Genomic DNA, 22407 nt, shown 5'->3' on the forward strand with positions numbered 1-22407 from the left:
AAATTTAAACCCGAACCGGAATCGCAGAAAAATTCGTCTGTGCCATTGATAAACTCCGGAGCTTTTAATTTTACTACCGGAGTTTCCACTTCCTCCTCGACTTCCGATAAAGCGATTTTAAGCTCAGAAATCGATGTGGGAGGGGGCTTCGTTTTTAGCGCCTTTCGTCCTGAAATTTCACCGACCGGCGGTCTTTCGATACCGGCGACGGGGGTGGGCTCGCCAGCTCCCGCCGACGAGCCCCCTGCGAGTTTAAAGACTCGGGAGCCGGTAGGGATGAAGCGCAATTGGTGGAACGCGGCTCAGGAGAAAACGAGCGCTGATGTTCGCGATTGTAACGAGTCGCAGGGGTAGACCAGGGGCAACACTCACAGCCGTACGCGTACGCGCAGCAGTAACACAAATTACACCCCCCACCCTTACGATAATAATCGGGCGTTCTAGACTATGGGCAGCATCCGCAACCCGATCCACGCATACAGCAATACCGTTTCGAACACCCCCTACGAGGCGACGGTGAACGGGGTCGAGGGCCCTCGTCCTGCCGCTTGAGAATACTCGTTGGTCGCGGGCTCTCCGGACGCTCCGGGCGCTCGGATTTTTCCGATCTTGAGGAACGCTCAGGGCGCTCCTCCCTCTCCGACCGTCTTTCCAATCTTTCAGGGCGTTCGAATCGCCTTTCCGACCTTTCTGGACGACACGACGAGCGCTCGCTTTCGCGATACTTATCATTTGACGAGTCGGGAGATGCAGGGCGCGAATCAGATTTAGCGGCGCCCTTGGCCATGAGAACCAGGACCTTGCCGATAGAGGACGATGGTTTTATATCATTTACCGGATTGGGATGTGGACTAGCACTAGGTACCTCCGCCATATATCTTTCGACCACTGAGAGAGCCTCCTTTAACGTCGCCGCTCCCTTGACAAGGATCATTTCGCTTAGCTTGTCAGGCAACGCCCGGCGGAACGCCGCGAAACCCCAAACCGCGATAGTATCGTTGCCGTCGGCGGCCAATTCCGGACGACCCTCCTCTTTCCAGGCGGCATGAGCTATACTCATTAGCACCTGAATTCGAAGATATAAACTGCGTGGATTTTCCCCTGGCCGGAGCCGTACCTCATAAATCCTATCTAAACACGAATTTAAACTCCGGTACGGAGCTAACCCTTCGCGCAAAGCTGTGATCAATTCGGGTACGGTCCTGAATGTCATACCTTGTACACACGCCCGCGCCTGGCCGTGCAAACGACTCAGAACCCCCGTGATGAATTCGGGAATCTGGCTATCGGCGACGAACGTGCCGGCATTTTGGACATTCTGCAAGAAATCCCCGAGAGGCGGATTGACTCCATCAAAATCCGGAATAGAAGCTAATTTATTTGTTAGGTGCAACCCACCGAGCACGATCGAGACTTCCGCGGGAGAAAAATTGAGTACACTATTATTGAGCGTATGATCGTCCCGATTTTCGCGACCGTCCATGGTGAATTTATTCGCGAACACAAAAACGAAAAACGCGAACGAAGAAGCCGGAAAGTTCGATAATCAACGGAACAATAAACAAAATAAATAAACGATACAAAACAATTTCAATATCAAACTTTTGAGCGAACCAGTCAACCACGGAGAGCGTGGTATAGGCAACGATATCCCACCGCTGCCACCACAATTGTTACGTCCTGGGGGGACGAACAATAGGTAAAAAAAACAATTTGAGAGTCACGGAATTATTAGGAGAAAAATCGGGTGGGGTTCAATATGTCGAATAACTGAATTGTAGAAGAGTCGATATTTCGAAATTTCAAAAGTTGTGATATCAGTTTGGAGAAAAATAAGTTATTCGAAATTCTTATTCCCGATCGACTATTCAGCAGATTGCGCGTTTAATCAAAAATTCCTTCTTTGAATTCATATTTACCCGAAAATATATATTTCAATAGTTTTCATTTTGAATGCAATTTAAACAGACCATCCGAATGTCAAAAGTTCATATTTTCGAATTCAAAATGGAGAGTAATTGTTTTACAGACAGACCAGAATATAGAGTAGGAAAAAATCGAAAGTGAATTTTTCGAGCCTATAAAACTTGGATATGCGGAATAGCGATGGCTCGAAAAGGCGAAAGTCAAAACGGCGATGTTTAAAATTGGAGATCACCGGTTTGAGTAAGTGAGTGAGTGAGACGCGTGTATTGGAGCTCCGCTGCATTTCTTTATTTTGATCGATCGACTTTCTAACGTTTCGCTATTTTGACCGTTCGACTTTTTGGTGTTTCAGTATTTCAACCTCAGTAATATTTGGTCTTTCGTTATTATATTTTCAAAATTGTGAATTTTCACAGTATCGCTGACCGTAGTAATTTATGAATCGAAAGAGTGATAGTCGAATTTTCGTAAAATCGATATTTTAGTCATCGTCCTATGGGCGATTGTTACATTCTATTTTCGATGTAAACTTTCTTCGAACCTTGCAGTTTCTGCTTCATTTATTTTCGGCATTGAAAGCTCTAGTCGAATCTATCCGTCTCCATATTATCATTCGAAGTTTATAAATTCGAGATTTTAGCTGTTCGAAATTTTAGTCATTCCAACATTTGATCCCCACCCGAAAAATCACGCTGTCACCAACCTGCAGAGAAGCTGCAGGATTTCCTTGATGTATTTTTCTGGGTTCAGAAACCGAATAATTTTCTAGCAAACTTAATTAGAATAATTTAATACGCCTATTTGGTCCCATACGGGCCCCGGGAAAGGTTGACGGGATCGCTCGAAGGTTCGAAATGAAATATTGCTACACAAATTGGAACACAAAAGGTTTTTTTAATGAATAGACTTTAAATTTGGAACGAGGAATCAATTTTGAGTTACAATGATTTAGAATGCTTGTATTACAATGATTTTGAATACTTGAAACTTACAATACCGACGGAAAAAATCCTTCCGCCGTCGCTCCTTCTCACACTAACTCACACTTTGAACAAAGGATTTAATAAGTATAACACTAAAGGAACGTCCGTCAGGCAAGGGCCTATGTGTAGCTCACTTCGCGTTTGTTAACGGAAAACAGGCTTATGATTCTCTGTGCGGTTCACCAATCTTCCAGGATTTACTACCCCGCCGCGAGCTTGCTGAATTATGGAGTTATCCACGTGGACGACCGAGGGTCACTTAAGAGCAAACGGAACTGTTTTATGAAAATCCTCGCCACGGCGACGATAGCTCGAGAACGATCGTCGTGACGGAGATTTTCAGTGTCTCAGCGTTTCGCCCGTCCACCCGGACACGGCCCTCGGAGCTCGCGATCAAGCGATGCTGATCGCGCGAATTCCGAAGACATCCGGCCCGCGGCGACACGAGGCATCGCACAGAGGTCACCCAAGGACGCTCCGTTGCCAAGTCGCGAGTTGTCGGAGGAGGCCGTCGTCACGACCCGCGTATTAACGTGGCACGCGGGACGTGACAGTGGCTGCTGCAGAAAAGCGTGTAAGAACTGAGCTCGCCTATCTCCGTGAAAAAATTGATAATATAAAGAGAGAAATCTCAGAACTTCATGATGATATGAAGCTTTTACGAGATCATCTAATGATAAGTCAGTGAAAAGTTCTCCAGACTCTTATCTTCAATTGATGAGAATCGTGGGGGAGAAGAAAAAATGAGTGAAAAGAAGCTTGCGGTGGTTGAAGAACTGCATAAGCCAGCTCGGCGGAAATCCACGTCGACATGTGGATATACGTGGCCTGGATGAGACTTGGCAAGCTGATCTTGTAGATATTTCTACATATGCACAACACATCTCCAACCATAAATTTCTCCTCACCGTCATCGATATATTCTCCAAATTCGCCTGGACCGCACCGTTGAAGAGTAAAAGTGGAAAAGATGTGACTGCTGCAATGGACTCGATTCTCAGCAAAGGACGCATACCGAAAAATCTTCACGTCGATCGAGGAAAAGAATTTTATAATATGAACTTAAAGGCTTTGATGAAAAAGTATAATATACACTTGTATTCTACCTTTAGTAATTTGAAAGCATCAATTTGTGAGTGCTTCAATCGTACACTTAAGAATGAAATGTGGATTCAATTTAGTTTTCGCGGAAACTGGAAATGGATCGATATTCTCCATACATTAATTATAAAATATAATAATACATTACATAGTACGATAAAAATGAAACCGAATGATGTGAATACTACGAATGAAAAACGACTGTTGCGTAACGTATACAATAGATCCGAAGTTGGAAATCAAGCAAAATTTAAAATCGGCGATAAAGTGCGCATAAGTAAATTTAAGAATGTATTCGAAAAAGGTTATACACCAAACTGGACAACGGAAATATTTTCAATATATCGAGTTAGAAAAACTAATCCAGTTACTTATAATATAATAGATCATCAAGATGAGCCGATCGCCGGTGATTTTTACGAGCAAAAGCTGCTTTGAGCGAAAAATCCCGACATATATCTCATTGAAAAAGTGTTGAAGAAGCGTGGCAGTCAGTTGTTTGTAAAATGGCTAAGTTTCGACAATACACACAATAGTTGGATAAGCAAAGATGATCTGTGAATAAAGAAAATGGACAAGGAAACGTTTCGACTCTGTGTTTTTTTTTTATGACCACTCCCTATACATGCAGCGGAGCTTGAAACATAGCAGGTATAAGAGAAAAGGACACATTGAGCTTGGTCGGAGATTTTTTTTTTATTATTTCACTTTCAATGCACAAACTCTCTCTCGCTCTCACCCACTCATATTTATTTACATCGCTTTCAAAGACATTACGGTATGTCACGGTGGCCCCATGGCAAAGTATTCACTGTGCCAAGAATAATGTACCACTTATCGTCATACGGACTTAGAGCTATTTTTGTTTCCTTAATAGTATATACATTGTGTAAAGTGGACCTTATCGAAGATTGAGTGCGCTTCATCTCAATTTCCTCATTTAAACATTTAGTCTAGTCGTCAAAAGTTATAGTTCGCGCTACAACATTACTATTAACACCCTTTGCTTTGTTTACATCATTCTTACCTACAACTCGTGTTGCATACATTTTTGACCTAAGTCCGACGAATTCGGTCATAATAGCCCCGTTATTCTCATCTTTCATGAGATCGGGTACTTTTTTATTAACTAGCGGTATACCGTATTTATTATCTATCGGGTAGTCACTTGTATCGTATTTACTAAGATTATTCTTCATATCATTATATACATCGTCACACTCAATATGATAGATTAAACTATCGGTGTCAGTGTATAAGATTTTACATTTGTTCTGATATAACGGGGATATGAATTCATGATGGAATTCATACAAACATGTTTTTGATATATCTAGAATTGACATTCCAACGTATATTGACCTGCAAGTTCCGAAGTTCTACAGCAATTAAATTTTCAGCGAAAATACTACGACTATGAAAGTTGGGTTTCGCAATCATGGCTTCAGCACCAAATCTCCCTGCCCATTCCGTCAAAAGTTTCACTTGAACATGATTTCGAACATCTTCCATCGTTTTCCCAAAAACTGCATTATTCATTAGCTTAAAAAGATTTTTTTCAAACTCATTTTTTGCATTTGTTCGAAACTGGGTATTCAGGTCGATATATTTCTGAAACCATGATGATTGCCTAAATTTCAAAATCCGATGTATTTTCGTGAGTTTTACTCCATGTTTTAGACATTGCTGTAATGCGCGATAATGTATGACGTAACGCTTTTTTGCACTAACTGAGGCAATGAGCTTCTCCTGCTGTTTACCCAGAGGTTTTTCATGCGTCGGACAGAATGGTAAATTACTATGGATATCATGTAGTTCTTCTGAATATTCCAAATCAACCTCAAGCAGATAACCATGTGTACCATTCAATGGAATTGATTCGACATCGAAATTTTCAACATTTTCAATAAATTCGAACTGATCGTAGGGCAATGCTTGGCTCATTGCCCATCCATATAAATTATTAACGTCATAATACATTAAATATGTGAACGGTTCCGATGGATCGTAAGATGGCATGTATTTATTGTTGGTGCGAGCATATCTACCACTGCATTGGCTTAAACCCCCACGAATACCTCTTTCCATAAATAAGACCATGTCAATATCTGTGAGCAATTCGAATCTGATCTTTGTGTAACGCATCATTGCATCCCAGGTGTATCCAGGAAGTGTATAATAATATGCGGGATCAAGACCGTAACTTTTCAAACAGGTGTTACGAAAATTTTCAAAAATGTCAGCTAGTAATAAAACATCGATTTTCAAATATAAATCACTGTATTCTCCAAGCGTTTGAGTGGAAAACCGCTCCCAAACGGTCAAAGCATGAGCTTACTCATTTTCCGATACCGTTGAATCGGTTAAAGAACTATAGAATGATGCTCGCGGTGGAAGTGCCGTTTCCTCCAGTCTGTCAAAACTGTCGATGTACTCGTATGGGAATACACCTTTTCGCGTTAACAGATTGAAATTATCGGTGTCTCGGAATTCAGATTTTAAAACCGTGAGTTGATCGGAAGTCAAGAAAGATGCTAATTTATCAAGACTTGTGTTCAGAAATCTATATGAATCAATGAAACACAACTTAATATTTTTTCTATAATCTTTCGAAGTTATAACGGTTTTCGAAAAAGAAATATACTTTTCTTTTGTTATAGGTAGTAAATCGGTTTTCCCCTTGAACGCTGTAGCTACTTCTTTTATAATAAAATGAGCATCGTAGCCCGACAAATTATGGGAAACTATGGGGATAAAGAAAGACTCTTCATATTTTAAATTACAGTCTTGGTGCACTGGACCTCTGAATTTGCCTGTTAAATGACAATGATCGCGTACTCGAATATCACCCTGTACGAATGGTTTCTCACAGATATGACATTCCTCATTTTCTCGGAATTTTCGCCATGAACCATTGAACGCAGTCCTCACCTCGATGTGTGTGATACCCAGACAATGATTCGTCATAGGAGCAGTTGACGTAGGATCCTACGCTGAAGACTTGGTGATGTTGATATTTATTGCAATTCATATCTTCAGCCGTGGTTTTTTTTTAAATGCACTCGAGGTCGGCATACACGATAAGCGGTAGAAGCTCCTTTCGATTCACGTTCTTAAATTCCAACCATTTGTCATGTGCATTAGGCAGCAGAATCGCGCAATCGTTCATCTCGCCACAATCCACCTCATGTGATTGGAGCTTCTCATGAGATGAAAAATAATGAAGGCATCTATGAAGGAGCAGAAAAAAAAACATTTTTTGATTACTCACAAATCTTTATTATATTTTAAAAATCTTTATATATAGTAGTATACTGATATTACTTACCGATCACAGATGTATTTTCGACCATTGTGAGTATTCAGCTGCTTGCCCACTAAATAGGATAGATTTTTAATCCATGCGAAGTGTCCCACATTTCTATCCATCACATCTTCTATGTACAGCAAATTGATGTGTCGCTCCTTTTTTTGTTTACTCAATCGAATAGGTTGAACCACATCATTCGATGCACTATATATATTTATCGAGAGGTTGTTGAGGCTCTCAAATTTTTTTATTTGATCTAAAGTCATGGGGAAGTTGATACCCGCAAGATTTAAGATCGTTGAGTAGTGTGGATATGATGATGAGTGATCACTATGATTGGCGGCGGGATGGAGGGCCGCAACGATCGCCCAGCCGAAACACGCGTTATCATTGGATTTCACATTGATCACTGCTTTTTTCAATCTAATGTGTTTTGATAATGTTATATGACAACCCGCACGCATAGAATTATACTTATTCATGTTCACAGTTAAATTCAAAATTGAACTTAATGTCCAACCACTATCACTTTCTTGAAATTCATCGAGGGATTTTAGCGTTGGCTCAACAACATGATTTCGATACCATTCACTTATATCACATGTTTCGAGCAGTGCAACTGTTTTTGTAATTATACTTTTATTTGCACACCTGCCATTCATCGTGAACTCACCAATACATTCGCTATTAACTTTTATTCTGTTATGTTTGGAAATATTGTTCACCACTTGCAATGCCACCAAGTCGTATGAGTCTTGAAGGAATTTTCGTGGATCGATGTAATTTTTATTAATCTCAGCACCGGTTAGCACACGATTTCCAAACGCTGTGTCGACTTCACACCACACCAAGTTTCGATCATTTAACCCATCACCCGTGTGAATGAACTGGGAACGGGTTGTTGTTTTCAAAGTTTCTAAACGTATAATTCGCGCAATTAATGACCGTTGTGATGCTATATTCAATCGAGCACGTTTGGAAGTATTTTTGCCACTCAACGATGCGATAAACGCATCACACTATTCTTCCCACGCAATATATTCTTCCACCGATTGTAACGAAGCCGCACGATCACTTAAAAACTTTTCCATATCATCAACATCATTGACGTTTGCCATGGTGATGAGGAGAATATGAAACTAAACTTCGATGTGGACTCGAAGAAATGTGGACTCCTGTCGATTATAGCGTGAAAGTCGGTCCCTAACTCAAAGACATCTTCATTACTTTAACGTTTCATTACACCCCCACGGATCGACATCTTTCTTTTAAACTATCCTTTTACCAAGTATGATGTAAGAATCGAATATACGAAGATGACAATCTATTAGTAGGTATTTCTTTGACATGATAATATCAGTAACCAAGCTCGGGAAAAATTGTGGGTGGGCGGCTATTCGGAGAAAAAACCTAGGAGACATCTTTTTCGGAAACAATGTCGTGTAAATGCAGGTGCTCCTCACTTTATAATCCATACCAGAAAAAAATGTCGATCCGCCTTTTACCGAAAGACTTCATTAAAAAGGTCATGGATGACGATTGCATTTCTTCCCAGAGTTTCACAAAAAAAAACCAGAGAACATCTTTTGATGAACAATGGACAAATTCTGGGAATGCAGGTGCTAGTATTTCTGAACCTTGTAAACGTAGAAGTCGATTCTCCCTTTTTTTTTAATCAAAGACTTAAATTTAATTAGGAAAGGTCCTTGCAATGACCGAAACAAATCTTTCGTTTCGGAGGTCATAAATCCTATACTTTATTACTACCGCACAGGTTGCTGCTGTTCCTTAGGGATGAAGACATGAGTGGCTTCCTCCGATAGCCATTTCATGGAATTCTGCTTTGAGAAAAACCTGTGTGGAAGTTCATGTAAAAAAAAACCCACTGTTCAAAAAACTTTTGCTAAAAGTTATAAATTTTATAGTCTCACTCCCTCTCTCACACTTTCCACTTGACCATCACCCCCTCCTGCCTCTCCACGTCGCCTCCAGCCTCTTCCTCTCTCTCTCTTTGACCATCCCCTCCACAACGGTTCCCCCTCCACACCCTGCCCCGCAACAGACCCCGCGCCGGTCCCTTCCCCGCGCTCCCCCGTCCCCGCATCCCCCTGAGATCCCTGGTCCAGGTCTCTCTTAGGTTCTCTACTCTCGTTCGTTTAATGTTCAGACTGAAAATGGTATCATCCACCGAAATCGTTGGCATCTCATTCCGGCTCCTTACAAGAACCTAAAACTGTCCCCTGAGGCACCCCCTGGAAACACGCTAGTATGTATTGATGACGAGTGTGGAGCACCCTCAGATCCTCCCGTGAACGAGGTAGCCCATCCTCTTAATGATCAGACCCCTGATCAGCGAATCGAAGAAAACATAGACGCGGTGCCAGCTGTGGCAGAACCGAGAGCCGAACAGCCTCGGCGGGTGATTAACAAGCCAGCGTGGCTCAAAGAGTTTGTGTGAGTTTTTAGGTTTAAGCACTGTATTTAGGCTAAGATTTGATTTGTATTTAAAAGATTTTATGCGCCAGACAATATTGTATTTTTCCCTGATTACTATTACATTCAATAAAAAAAGGGAGATGTGTGAGCGTTAGCGGTGGCGGCCTCTAGCAGAAAAGTGGCAAGGAGGCGCGTGGAAACATGCTATCGGGCACTCTCGACTGGACTGCGAACCTGAATGGACGTGTTATTCTTATCCCTCCCGTAACGCATAACCCCCCTAACGACTAACGAAACATAAACAACTCTCAAGCCAAAGGTTGGGTGAAAAAGCAGGTGCATTTTTGAAGAAATCCCATTGCCATCTCACGAATGTAAAAATATGTAACACAGGACACAAATCTCTCATTAGAGGTCTCCTTTATCACAGATTCCAATAATCGAGAGCACTTTTCTTCTCAACTGACTTTTCTCAAAACTCCGCAGGAAACATAAATCTGTCATTGAAGGGGACATCCGCGAATTCTTTTTTTCCTCAAATATACTTTGTCTATGCAATGCCGCAAGCAGGACCGCTGCATCCCTCCACGCACCCCGAGAACCTTCCCCTTCATCATGCAGCCTCCGCAACGCGCTCCCCCGTCCCCACACCCCCTGAGAGGCCCCTGGGTTGGAACTGGTTTTGAAAAAAGAAATCTCGTCCGAACTTGCGCCACCTCAGGAATACAAAATATGTTACACAGGACTCATAAATTTGTCATTAGAGAAGTGTAAACATCTTTGGTCACGGAGTCCAATAATTGAGATGAATTTTGAAAAGAGCACTTTCAAAAGAAAATTCCGTCCAATGCAATCTGATGCCGGACACATAAATTAGTCATTTTGTGGGCAAATCTTTTGTCCCAAATTTTTTGTCTCTTCAAAGTGCCGCCGCATCTCCGCTGTCCGAGAATCTTTCCCCTCCACATACCATGCAGCCCCGCAACGGTCCCCGCGCTCCCCCGTCCCCGCTCCCCCCTGAGATCCCGGTGTTAGAACTGGCATAGCCCTACTACTTCCGTCCCATCACTTTCGATTTAAATTGTTTGTACAAATAAAAATCAAGGCTTTTCTACAACTCATGGATCATAAGTATTCATGCAGAGGGAATTGAGAGAATTATCTTCAAGTAATTTTTACTTAATTGCACTAATTTAATAAAAAACGGAAACAAATTGTTCCGCAATATACAAGGGATATTATTGTGCATTGATAAATGAAAAAAATTGTACATAATACATATGTTCAAGCTTCCAAAATAACTCTCCAGTTTATGTTCAATGACGACAATTTTTACTTGTCACTTCTTCCAGCGAACGAATTCCATTAGGTACAAGTACTAACCTATACTATTATTAAGAACATTGAACCGAAAATGAAACGCATTTCAATAAATTTTTAACCGGATTCTGCCGTACAATTTCGTTTTTTTAAGATTGATTTTTATTTGAATGAATAGTGATGGGCCGGACAAGTACTTTACACATATTTAAATATAATTTGTATCGATTCAATCGACGTCGAATTTTGTGAATAATACCCGAATATCCTTAAAGTCTGAGAAGAATCTATTTTCTTATAAGTTTCTTCCACCATGAAGTATCAAATGACTTTAGTTTTCATGTGATTTTTTTGGATTTAAAAGCTTCTCATAACAATTTCATAATGTTGAAATTTAGAGTTACTCATAAAATACTTGTCCTCCGATCGGTATCATAAATTTTAGTGCTGCACATAACTCAAATGGTAACTTTTTTGATTCATAAGAACTTTCTCAAGTTCCTGATGGTACCCGTAGGAATAAGTATTCTGAATAGGGTATTACACCTTTTTTTGAGAATCATTTTAAAATAATCCTGAAATCGTAATAAACCAGTGGAATTTTTATTTAAATTTTATAAGACCGAAAAGTGCCTTAAAAACTATTTTTTATTTATAATTTTCAAATTTCGCGCGGAAACGCTAGTCGTCATGTTTTTTCGGTTTGTGACGTCACTCCGTTAGTAAACAATACAATTAGGAAAGACCAAGTAACAAGATTTGTGAATATAATGAGTTACAATAGCATATCATTGGTGTCTCGTGCCTGAATACGATAATACAAGTGTAAAAATGCCACAAAAATTGTGGATTCATCGCCACCATCAACATATTTATCATTGGTAGATTTGTACTTTTTGCTTTCACAAAACCGTCTTCCATGATGCGATTTTAATAAAATGAATGTTAAAAGTCCACAAACGGGCATAATAACTTGTAAAATTTCAAAATAACACAGAGCGCACGATAAGAATCTAGATTGTTTACTATCGGAGTGACGTCACGTTGGAATTCAATATGGCGGATGGCGTTTTAGACATTTGGAAAACAGATGAAAAAGGACGATTTTTAAAATTGTATTATAAAATTTACATTGCATTTTTATGAATAAATATTGAGGTCCTCGTTTACTTTTTACAAAATCTATCATAAACATGCATTTTTATATATATTTTTATATGATGTAAAATACCCTATTATCATTAAATACTTGGCCTTGAATTGATATCATAAGTTTTAATGCTGGACGTAATTTAGATGGAATTTTTTTTGAATTGATTGTTTTAAATCTTTCATTTTGATTTTATTTTTTATTTTGCTTCCTCATTGAGGAAGTTTTGTGACGATGAAAATTTTTTTTTTCCAGTTTTCAATGTCAATGTGCTCAAAATGTTCCAAAACATCAAAAAATCATATCTAGAAAAAATGTTTGGACGTGCGCGCGCGCGTGTGTGTGTGTGTGTGTGTGCGCGCGCGCGTGTGTATGGCACTGCAAAATTCAAATGCTTATAACTCGGAAACGGTTTGAGATACAGGGCTACCGTTTTGCACAGATGTTAATCTATACAAGGCTCTTCATTCTCTGATAATTTTGTTAGAATTTGTAAAAAAAATTACTAATCTGACGACGTTTTGAATTTCTCATAAAAAGGGACTCTAACTTTCGAAAATTTTTAGATTTATTAATAATTTTTTTTTTTTTTTAATAAATAGACTATCATAATAGGAAGGTTGGTATTGAATTTGGGGAACATCGGTTGAGCGGTTTAAATTTTATGACATTTTGAATTTTACGAAAATATGAGTTTTTCAAAAAATCGTCTAACCTCTTCAATTTTTGGAAATTTTGTAAGATATTGTGTATAAGTCTATACTTCTTCTATACTTTCCAGCAAAGTTGTCTGAATTATTTAATTTCAATGTAAATAGAAAAACGATGAAAATCGAAAATTGCAAACCATTTTTTCTGATGGCTCGTCATTTAGTTTTTTTTTTAATAATTTTAAATAAAGAGATAAATTAATATTCGTAAAAGAAGGTAGACAAAATACATTATTTCCTTGGATAAAAAAAAATGCTGCAAATTAAAATTTGCAAATTGCTTCCTCATGATATGGTCAAGATGCACAATGCTCAAAGCTTCCTCTACGAGAAAGCCAAAATGAAAAATATAGCAGCTCGTAGAGTAAGCTTTGAGCATCGTGCATCTTGAGCATCTTGAGGAAGCAATTTTCAAATTTTAATTTGCAGCATTTTTTACGTTTTATTAGAATTTTCTAACACCTTATAAAATAGTTACAGTTTGTATTTTTTTTATGTTATGTTTTTTCATGACTTGTGTAATTTTTTTCGAATTTTTGTGTGGAAATTATCCCTCTCGGACCGTATGTTGCTTCTAAACAACACGCGCTTCCAGGCCCAATGAAACTGCATCGGTCAGTAAGGTCGGGGTTCTAACTGCCTATTTCAATCGAGCAAGGTTAGATTGCACCTTAGATACTCCTAAACCAAGAGATAAACTACTTTAACTCATCGAAATATCAATATGAAGTCGGCGTTTCATGTTGAGTTGGCGTTGTGTGAAAAGGTGCTTTAGTTATCGCAAAAGAATAGTGGGTATACATTTTTTTTTTCGTACTCCAAACGTTATTTCCTTTCAAAGGGAAGCTAATATGATGTATTTAAGGTATTCGGTGCTAGATTCATTGGTAAATTTTCCTGATTTTGCTCCCCAAGGACCTGGTGCTGCGCGCAGCAAACATTCAAAAATTCATATTTCCCAACAAAAAAACCGAAATGTCACAATGGATTCGGAAACTAGAAAGTATTTTGAGATAAAATTATGAAGGGAATCATTTTCCGTAAACGCGAAATAGGTCTCGGTCTGAGAGGGTTATTTACAGTTGGTTTAATAATTTTATGGAATTTTTTTTCACATTTCTCGTGATATGGTCTGGAAACAAGCGACCATCAATGTACTTGTCCCAACCTGTTTTTCCCTAGGTTAGTAATTCCGAGTTTTAATATTATGAAATTGTTCTATGGGGCGCTTGAATCCAAAAAATATCACATCAAAGGTATTGTAATTTGTTACTCTATGGTGGGAGAGATTTGGAAGAAAATCAATTCCCCTCAGACTTTCAGGATCCCCTGTTATTATTGACAATATTCGACGTCAATTTTGAATTGGTACAAATTATGTTTAAATATGTGTTAAAAGTACTTGTCCGGCCCATCACTTTGTATCTTTTTAGTGCGTTCCAGGAGGTCGCAATCGATACGAAAAAAAAAAAATATATTTGAACGTGCAGTATCCTCTAAACTTTTTAAATTATTTTTTTTATTAAAAAAAAAGAAATTTTTTAAATGATGGAAATGCGATGGCTTTTGTAAAAGTCTGTGGCAGTGAATTCGCTTTCGTAAATATGCTTGTCTTCAGTCGCTACCGGATTCTGAATAGTAACCACATGTTCCTGTACTCCAGAGAGCTAGGAAAAATCGAAGCTATTATTTAGTCTCAATATAGTCGTTGTAGATTTTGACTTTTTTTATTGGGCTATGATAACAATTTAATCCGTATTTGGAGATAGGACATGGTTTTCAATGATAATGATAGTAACTCATTTATAAAAATCTTACCGATTCTCAGATTATAATATGTTGCGGTCCCGGTTGCAAACTCACAATACAGGAAATTATGTGTTGAATTAATGGTGCGAAGGCAAAAATATGTATTATTGTTTGAGTCAACGCAGGCGCAAAAAGGCCCTTCTCTCCATAAGGGTGCGGTTTTCCAGTGATCGTTATCATGGACGAAACAATTCATACGAGGTTTGAAGCATTCATCCTCGAATTTGGCTTTTTTCTTTATTTTTTTTTCTTTCTTGCGTAATCTTTCCTCCTTCAGTTTTCGTCTCTCTTCTTTTGCTATTTCTTTCTCATTTCTTTTTACCTGAGCCGCATCTGGTTCACAATAACATTTGTGACGAGCCTCCAGTGGACTGTTCAACATAGGTGGTAATCTGCCATTGCTGCTCGTCGTAGTTTTTGCTGAAAAATTGTACTAATTGTCAATTTATATGGGAAACAGGTGCATCAAAAATGATAAAAAATAATCTCATTCCATATTAACGACTATTCAATTTATCCATTAGTTTATCAGTTTGTTAACGAATTTAGATTTAGCTATTTGCGAATGTGACAACGCTAATATCAACTAATGATGGAATTAAGAGATCCAGCAACGTCTCGGGACAAGAACATTGACAGCTCTGTTGTCTTCTAGCCCGAGCTCGTCATAAGACTAAATTATCTCTAAATAAAACCATTCACGGTAGTGAGGGTAAAATTGGCATGTAATTTAATTTAATTATGAATCCCCGGAGACGTTTCAGAAAACGAAAATCGGTTTGGAGATAGATTTTTAAATTTTCTTTCGAGTGTCCGAAATCATCACGATCAGAGATACAATTGCTGGGAAATAACCTTGCACGAGTTAAAACTTTGTTTCACGTTATTGAGGAAGATCGATTGCGATAACATCGTCAACAAGTTACGCGCATTACGTATGGACTAAACATGGCGGTAGACTAAGCAAACCGGAAAAATTTTTTTGGATGTTCCTGTATTAAGGTGACGCAAAAAAATCGATATTTTTGAAGTAAAACTTCTATAGGCGTGCTGGGCTTGGGGGGGGGGGGGGGGGGGGGGGTAAACTGGTGAAAATCTTGTTATGGAAGTGTGTAACGGAAGTGCTACGAAAAGTGTGAATGCGCATGCGCATGTACATTTTCAAGTGGGACAAAAAAAAGAATCAGTTCCAGTTCATAGAAAATACGTCTAAAATAATATAATCGTAGATAACTACAAAAGAATGTATATAACAATGTCTGAAGAAGACTTAAACAAAGCAAAAAAAATCGACAATATTTATTAATACAAACCTAAACAATCACTACAAACAATAAACGGCAATACGCCATGCGAAATAGCAATTTATTTAAGAAATAATCCCGAAAAATTGTCATGAAATCAACGAATTGTAAAACTCGAAAAAAAATTAATAATTGCACTAGAAGAAAAAGGTAGATGGCTATTCGTAGCCCCAAAATCCGAAAGCGTAAGAATAGATTGTAAAAATAAATCTACGACATACGAAATAATCCGCAATACAGGATTACTGGCTTTGGACGGACAATGTTCCGTCACATCAATAAATTTTGAATTGTTATCTTTAAACGAACTATGACAACACGAATTTATAACATTTATACCACTATATAATCTAACAAATGCGATTGGAATGGTAAACGCTAATCACTCAATTTTCAATTACAGCGTACCATTAAAAATAATTACAAATCCACTGGAAACGAATAAATTAGGTGAACGAATTAAAATCCTTAAACAAAAACTAGAAGAAGAACCGAATATTTGGGCATATTCTTATCACATAATTGGAAATTACTCTTTAAGTACCACCAGCACGACTCTGATCATTATAATAATTATCATTTTAACAATTTTTAAGATCAAATATTGACAAAGAGTTCGATTAATTCAACAAAGTAATGATATCGAACTAGCCCCGATTTTCGTGGCAAGACCAAAAATCATAGAAAAACTCGCATCTAGATCTACTGATAATAAAATTTACATAACTAAGGTATGTCCAAAAAACAAAAATAATGCCACACAAAACGCTCCATTACAACCTAAACATAATCCTACTAAAAGTGGGAAAAGGAATTACAAGAGGAAAAAACATATTTAAGTTTCACACAAATTTGTTTATTTTAATTCCGTGCGAAAAGTAGCCGAAATAAATTTCGTCTCCCAAAGGGGGGAGGGATGTTGTGCCGGTATATCGCACTCATTAAAACAAATTAAGCACTCTCAGTGCAAACGCAGCAATGGCGAAATATCGATGCTCCCGAACGAGCGCATCGACCCTCGATGTCAACATCAAAACTTCCAGAAGGAAATCTAGGTTATATTTGCACGAGAAGGGGAAAACCCCCAAATCTATGAAATTATCGACTAACCCAAAATTCGACAGTCTTTGACGAGAATTGTAACGATTGGTCTCGAGGCAATAAAACCTCGAATTTGTAACTTCTTAAATAAACTTATTGTTAACTTGTTGTAAAAGTATCGAGTTGGAGTTCAGCTCTTTTGGCCTAAATCCCTTAAATACTCGTCCTTGATAACTGGTCCCTTCGCGACGGCCTTCGCGGGTACAACAAAGAGAAGAAATAAGAATCTAATAAAACTTAAGAAAAAAAACGAAAAACCAAAATAAAAAATTTTTAAAAATCAATTGAAAAAAATTTCCATCTATAAGTTACGTTCAACATTAAAACTTATGATATCAATTCGAGGGCAAGTATTTAATGATAATTCAGAATATTCATTCCTACGGGTACCATCAGAACTTGAGAAAATTCTTATGAATCAAAAAAGTTACCATTTGAGTTACGTGTAGAATTAAATTTATGATAGCAATCGGAGGACAAGCGTTTTAGGAGTAATTTCGAGTTTGAACATTATGAAATTGTTTCAAGCAGCGCGAAATCCAAAAAAAAACATCGAAGGTATAGTAGTTTTTTACTCTATGGTGGAAGAGACTTGGAAGAAAATCGATTCTTCTCAGACTTTCAGGATCCCCTGGTATTATTCAGAATATTCGACCTCGATTTTAGATCGGTACAATTTATCTTCAAATATGTGTTACCATGAAAAAATTATAAAAATTTTGTTTTAAAGTTATCAGCATACGAGGGACCATAAATGTACTTGTCCCAACCTTTTTTTCCTAGGGGAAGTTTATGGTTTGATATCACGTCTTTTTTCTCAAAAGTTCCTTATTTATGTTCAGTTGACTATAGGATTTTAGTTTAAATTTCTATGAATTATTTATGATTTTCGTCTTATAACGTTGGTTTTCATGAAAAAAGACCTATTTTTCGTCAAAATTGTACTGGACATATTTCGTCACAGGTATGTCCTCGGACTTCGGCGATTTTTTCCCTTGTACTCTAATATGTTTTGTCAATTAGGAACCCAAGAGCACGGCCACAAGCGGGTTGGAGGCCGGGATATGATTTTCGGCTTATAGCGTAGGTTTCCACGAAAAAAAGACCTATTTTTCGTAAAAATTGAACTGGAAATATTTCGTCACAGGTCTGTTCTTGACTTTGGCGATTTTTTTCCTTGTACTCTAATATGTTTTGTCAATCAGGAACACAAGAGCACGGTCGAAAGCGGGTTGGAGGCCGGGATATGATTTTCGAATTATAACGTTGGGTTCCACTAAAAAAGACTTATTTTTCGTAAAAATTGAACTGGAAATATTTCGTCACAGGTTTGTTCTTGGATTTTGGCGATTTTTTTCCTTGTACCTTAATATGTTTTGTCAATTAGGAACCAAAGAGCACGATGGAAAGCGGGTTGGAGGCCGAGATATGATTTTCGGCTTATAACGTTGGTTTCTACGAAAAAAGACCTATTTTTCATCCAAATTGTACTGAAAATATTTCGTCACGGGTCTCTCCTTGGACTTTGGCGATTTTTTTCCTTGTACTCTAATATATTTTGTCAATGAGGAACCAAAGAGCACTGTGAAAAGCAGGTTGTAGGTCGTGATATGATTTTCGGCTTATAACGTTGGTTTCCACGAAAAAAGACCTAAATTTCGTCAAAATTGTACTGGAAATATTTCGATAGAGGTTTGTTCTTGGACTTTGGTAATTTTTCTCCTTGTCTTCTAATATGTTTTGTCCATTGGAAACTCAAGAGCATGTAGCAATGCGTGTTGCGGGCTGAGATATGATTTCCGGCTTATAACGTTAGTGAAAAGAAAGGAAAAGAGAAAAGATAGATCAAATTCAAGACACAACGAATACAACAGAATTGGCCATTTTTAAATGTCGTTTTTGCATTCTGAATCTAGACATTTTCGTGTTATCCAAAACATGCCCCCGATGAAATATATTTCCAAAGTTTGCAAGTGACCGCTGAGATCCAATTATCTACAGTTTGATAGTTGCAGAAAAAAGGCACCCGGAAACATTTATTAGGTCAGAATTCAAAGAAGTAAAACCCTAGGGAAAAAAAGGTTGGGACAAGTACATTGATGGTATCGTGTTTGCTGATAATTCCATCCATAAAAAAAAAAACTTGGAAATCGATGCCTCATTCTTCTTATTTGATTCGAACAGCTAAATCAATTGAAAAAAATTCCATCTAATTTACGTGCAGCATTAAAATTTATTATATCAATTCGAGGCCACGTATTTTCTAATGAATTGAAAAAAGTTACCACTTGAGTTACGTGCAGCACTAAAATTTATGATATCAATCAGTGGACAAGTATTTTATTAGTAACTACAAATTTTGACATTATTAAATTGTTCTAAGAAGCTTTTATATCCAAAAAAAATCACATGAAAGCTAGTCATTCGTTACTCTATGGTGGCAAAGACTTATAAGAAAATCGATTTTTCTCAGACTTTCAGGATCCTTGGTATTATTCACAAAATTCAACGTCGATTGGATCGATACAAATTATGTTTAAATAAGTGTTAAAAGTACTTGTCCGGCCCATCACTTTCCGTTTAAATTGTTTATTCAAATAAAAATCAGGGCTTGTCTAGAACTGATGGTTCACAAGTCACAAGTATTCATGCAGAGGGAATTGAGAGAATTATCTTCAAGTAATTTTTACTTAGTTGCACTAATTCAATAAAAAACGGAAACAAATTATTCCGCAATATACAAGGGATTTTATTCTGCATCGATAAATGAAACAAATTGTACATAATATATATGTTCAAGCTTCCAAAATAACTCTCCAGTTTATATTCAATGATGTCAATTTTTACTTCCTACTTATTCTTCCAGCGAACGAATTCCATACGGAATAAGAACTAACCTATACTATTATTAAAAGCATTAAACTAATAATGAATCGCATTTCAACAAATTTTTAACCAGATTCTGCCGTACAATTTCGTTTTTTTATGATTGATTTTTTATTGAATGAATAGTGGTGGGCCGGACAAGTACTTTTAACACTTATTTAAACATAATTTGTATCGATCCAATCGACGTTGAATTTTGTGAATAATACCAAGGATCCTGAAAGTCTGAGAAAAATCGATTTTCTTATAAGTCTTTGCCACCATAGAGTAACGAATGACTAGCTTTCATGTGATTTTTTTTGGATATAAAAGCTTCTTAGAACAATTTAATAATGTCAAAATTTGTAGTTACTAATAAAATACTTGTCCACTGATTGATATCATAAATTTTAGTGCTGCACGTAACTCAAGTGGTAACTTTTTTCAATTCATTAGAAAATACGTGGCCTCGAATTGATATAATAAATTTTAATGCTGCACGTAAATTAGATGGAATTTTTTTCAATTGATTTAGCTGTTCGAATCAAATAAGAAGAATGAGGCATCGATTTCCAAGTTTTTTTTTTATGGATGGAATTATCAGCAAACACGATACCATCAATGTACTTGTCCCAACCTTTTTTTCCCTAGGGGAAGTTTATGGTTTGATATCACGTCTTTTTTCGCGAAAGTTCCTTATTTATGTTTTGATGAATATATAATTTTAATTTAAATTGCTTCAAAGAAGTAAAAAAAACTGAGCGTACTTGATTCAACAGAGCAACGGAATTCAAAGACGTTTAAGGTACCTGCATTGGTTGTGGAGGAAAACAATTTCATTTCAGGATAATTTAGAAATAAATTAGGAAATTCAGAAATTTAGCATAGAATTTAGAAAAAGGAAAATTAAGATAATTAGTAAAGCTGAAAACTTTTGTGATGAATTTTTGAAATTACATGTTACGGTTGGAGTAAAAAATTTAAATAATTGGCACACATGCTGCGACACAAAAATATCAAAGTTTCAAGGTATTCGCTCCATACCGCAGTAATACAAACTTTAATACTATTTGAAAAGAAATACTTTAAAACTTGCTGAACAAAGTTCCATTACGTATTACCATAAAGATAGGGGGTGATACTTAGCACATATACTTATCCACAGAAATTTCCAAGTTCGCAGGTATCTGCTGCAATTCAATGTATCTGCGCAAGGAGTTTGGAAGACAGCAATTTCAAATCCATCCATAAATTAGCAGCTGAAGACTTTTGTAATGAATTTTTCACTTCATATTTATGTTGCGGTGGGAGTCAAAAAATAAAATGAATGGCACAGTATATAAATTTTATAGTTTGCAGATTTTTGTTGTATTTCAATGATCCAAATCTATAGTATTAGAGTGAAAAGTTGGCAAAAATCATGATGTTACGTTGAAATGACATAGCGAACATTGTATTCAGAAATTCTGTAGGTTTCCATGATGTTGGCAGGTATTATACTTAATCGCATCGAAAACTGAGCAACTGTACACTTATCGTAATGAATGTTTTCACCAATAATTCCACATTTGCAGTTTGCAGAATAGGAATACTCAACATACACGTCATTGCATAAGTATTGTTGTCAATATTTGTGTTTGCCTACCGCATTCCGAAGATTCAACTTTTCATATTATCAGCAAAAAAAGCATCCAAAGACTTTTTGGAACAAGTTTCAAAATTTATTACTCGACAGACCAGGTGAAAAAAGAATAACTACACTTATATCAACACCAGACACTGTTTTGAGAATCTGTTGTACAAAATGTGCGATTGATGATCATAATTAGAAACCTCTTGAATCACGTTACCACAATCAGCATGAAGAAATAGTAGAAAATCATAGGACACATATTAGGCGACCAATTAATAATATGCATCGATCCGCTGCAAACCGATGGAGTCAAAACAAGGATCGGAAAGAGCAGAGCCAAACTGAATAGGAAGCAAAATATGGGAATTTGTAGTTTCTAACATCATACTAACAGTTCCGTGTGTTTTTGTTTTATTAATTAGAGAACAGAAATCAAAATTGTTTCATGTATCTGTGCATTAGTTTCTGAAGACAGTAATTTCAGATCTATTCAGAAATAAGTAGGTGAAGACTTTAGTAATGAATAAATATTAAAACTTCAAAAAGTAAAAAAGGCACGCCAAGTATTAAAAGGTCGTGACCGTCGTTTTAAATGATTTTCTATATTCGCATTGTCAATAAATAAATTTAAAAAAATGTTCAACTGTGAAAAAATATGAGATCTATTGTAACATATACAGTGAATGAATTACGTTTCCTGTAGGAATTCTGAATTTTGGATATAAAAAAAAATGAGATCATTTTCTAACGTAGCCAAGT

The 22407-nt window shown here is 37.2% G+C and overlaps 1 protein-coding gene across 1 annotated transcript in view; it reads right to left on the reverse strand.

Moving 5' to 3' along the window:
- Nucleotides 1-22407, reverse strand: part of LOC122418257 (extracellular sulfatase SULF-1 homolog) — a 561276-nt gene that overhangs the window by 164974 nt on the left and 373895 nt on the right. The window contains exon 9 of the mRNA XM_043432385.1: nt 14755-15165. Within this exon, the coding sequence (XP_043288320.1) occupies nt 14755-15165 (411 nt within the window). The remainder of the gene's footprint in view (nt 1-14754; nt 15166-22407) is intronic.

This window comes from Venturia canescens, chromosome 11 (genome assembly GCF_019457755.1).
Source record: "Venturia canescens isolate UGA chromosome 11, ASM1945775v1, whole genome shotgun sequence".
Lineage (NCBI taxonomy): Eukaryota > Metazoa > Arthropoda > Insecta > Hymenoptera > Ichneumonidae > Venturia > Venturia canescens.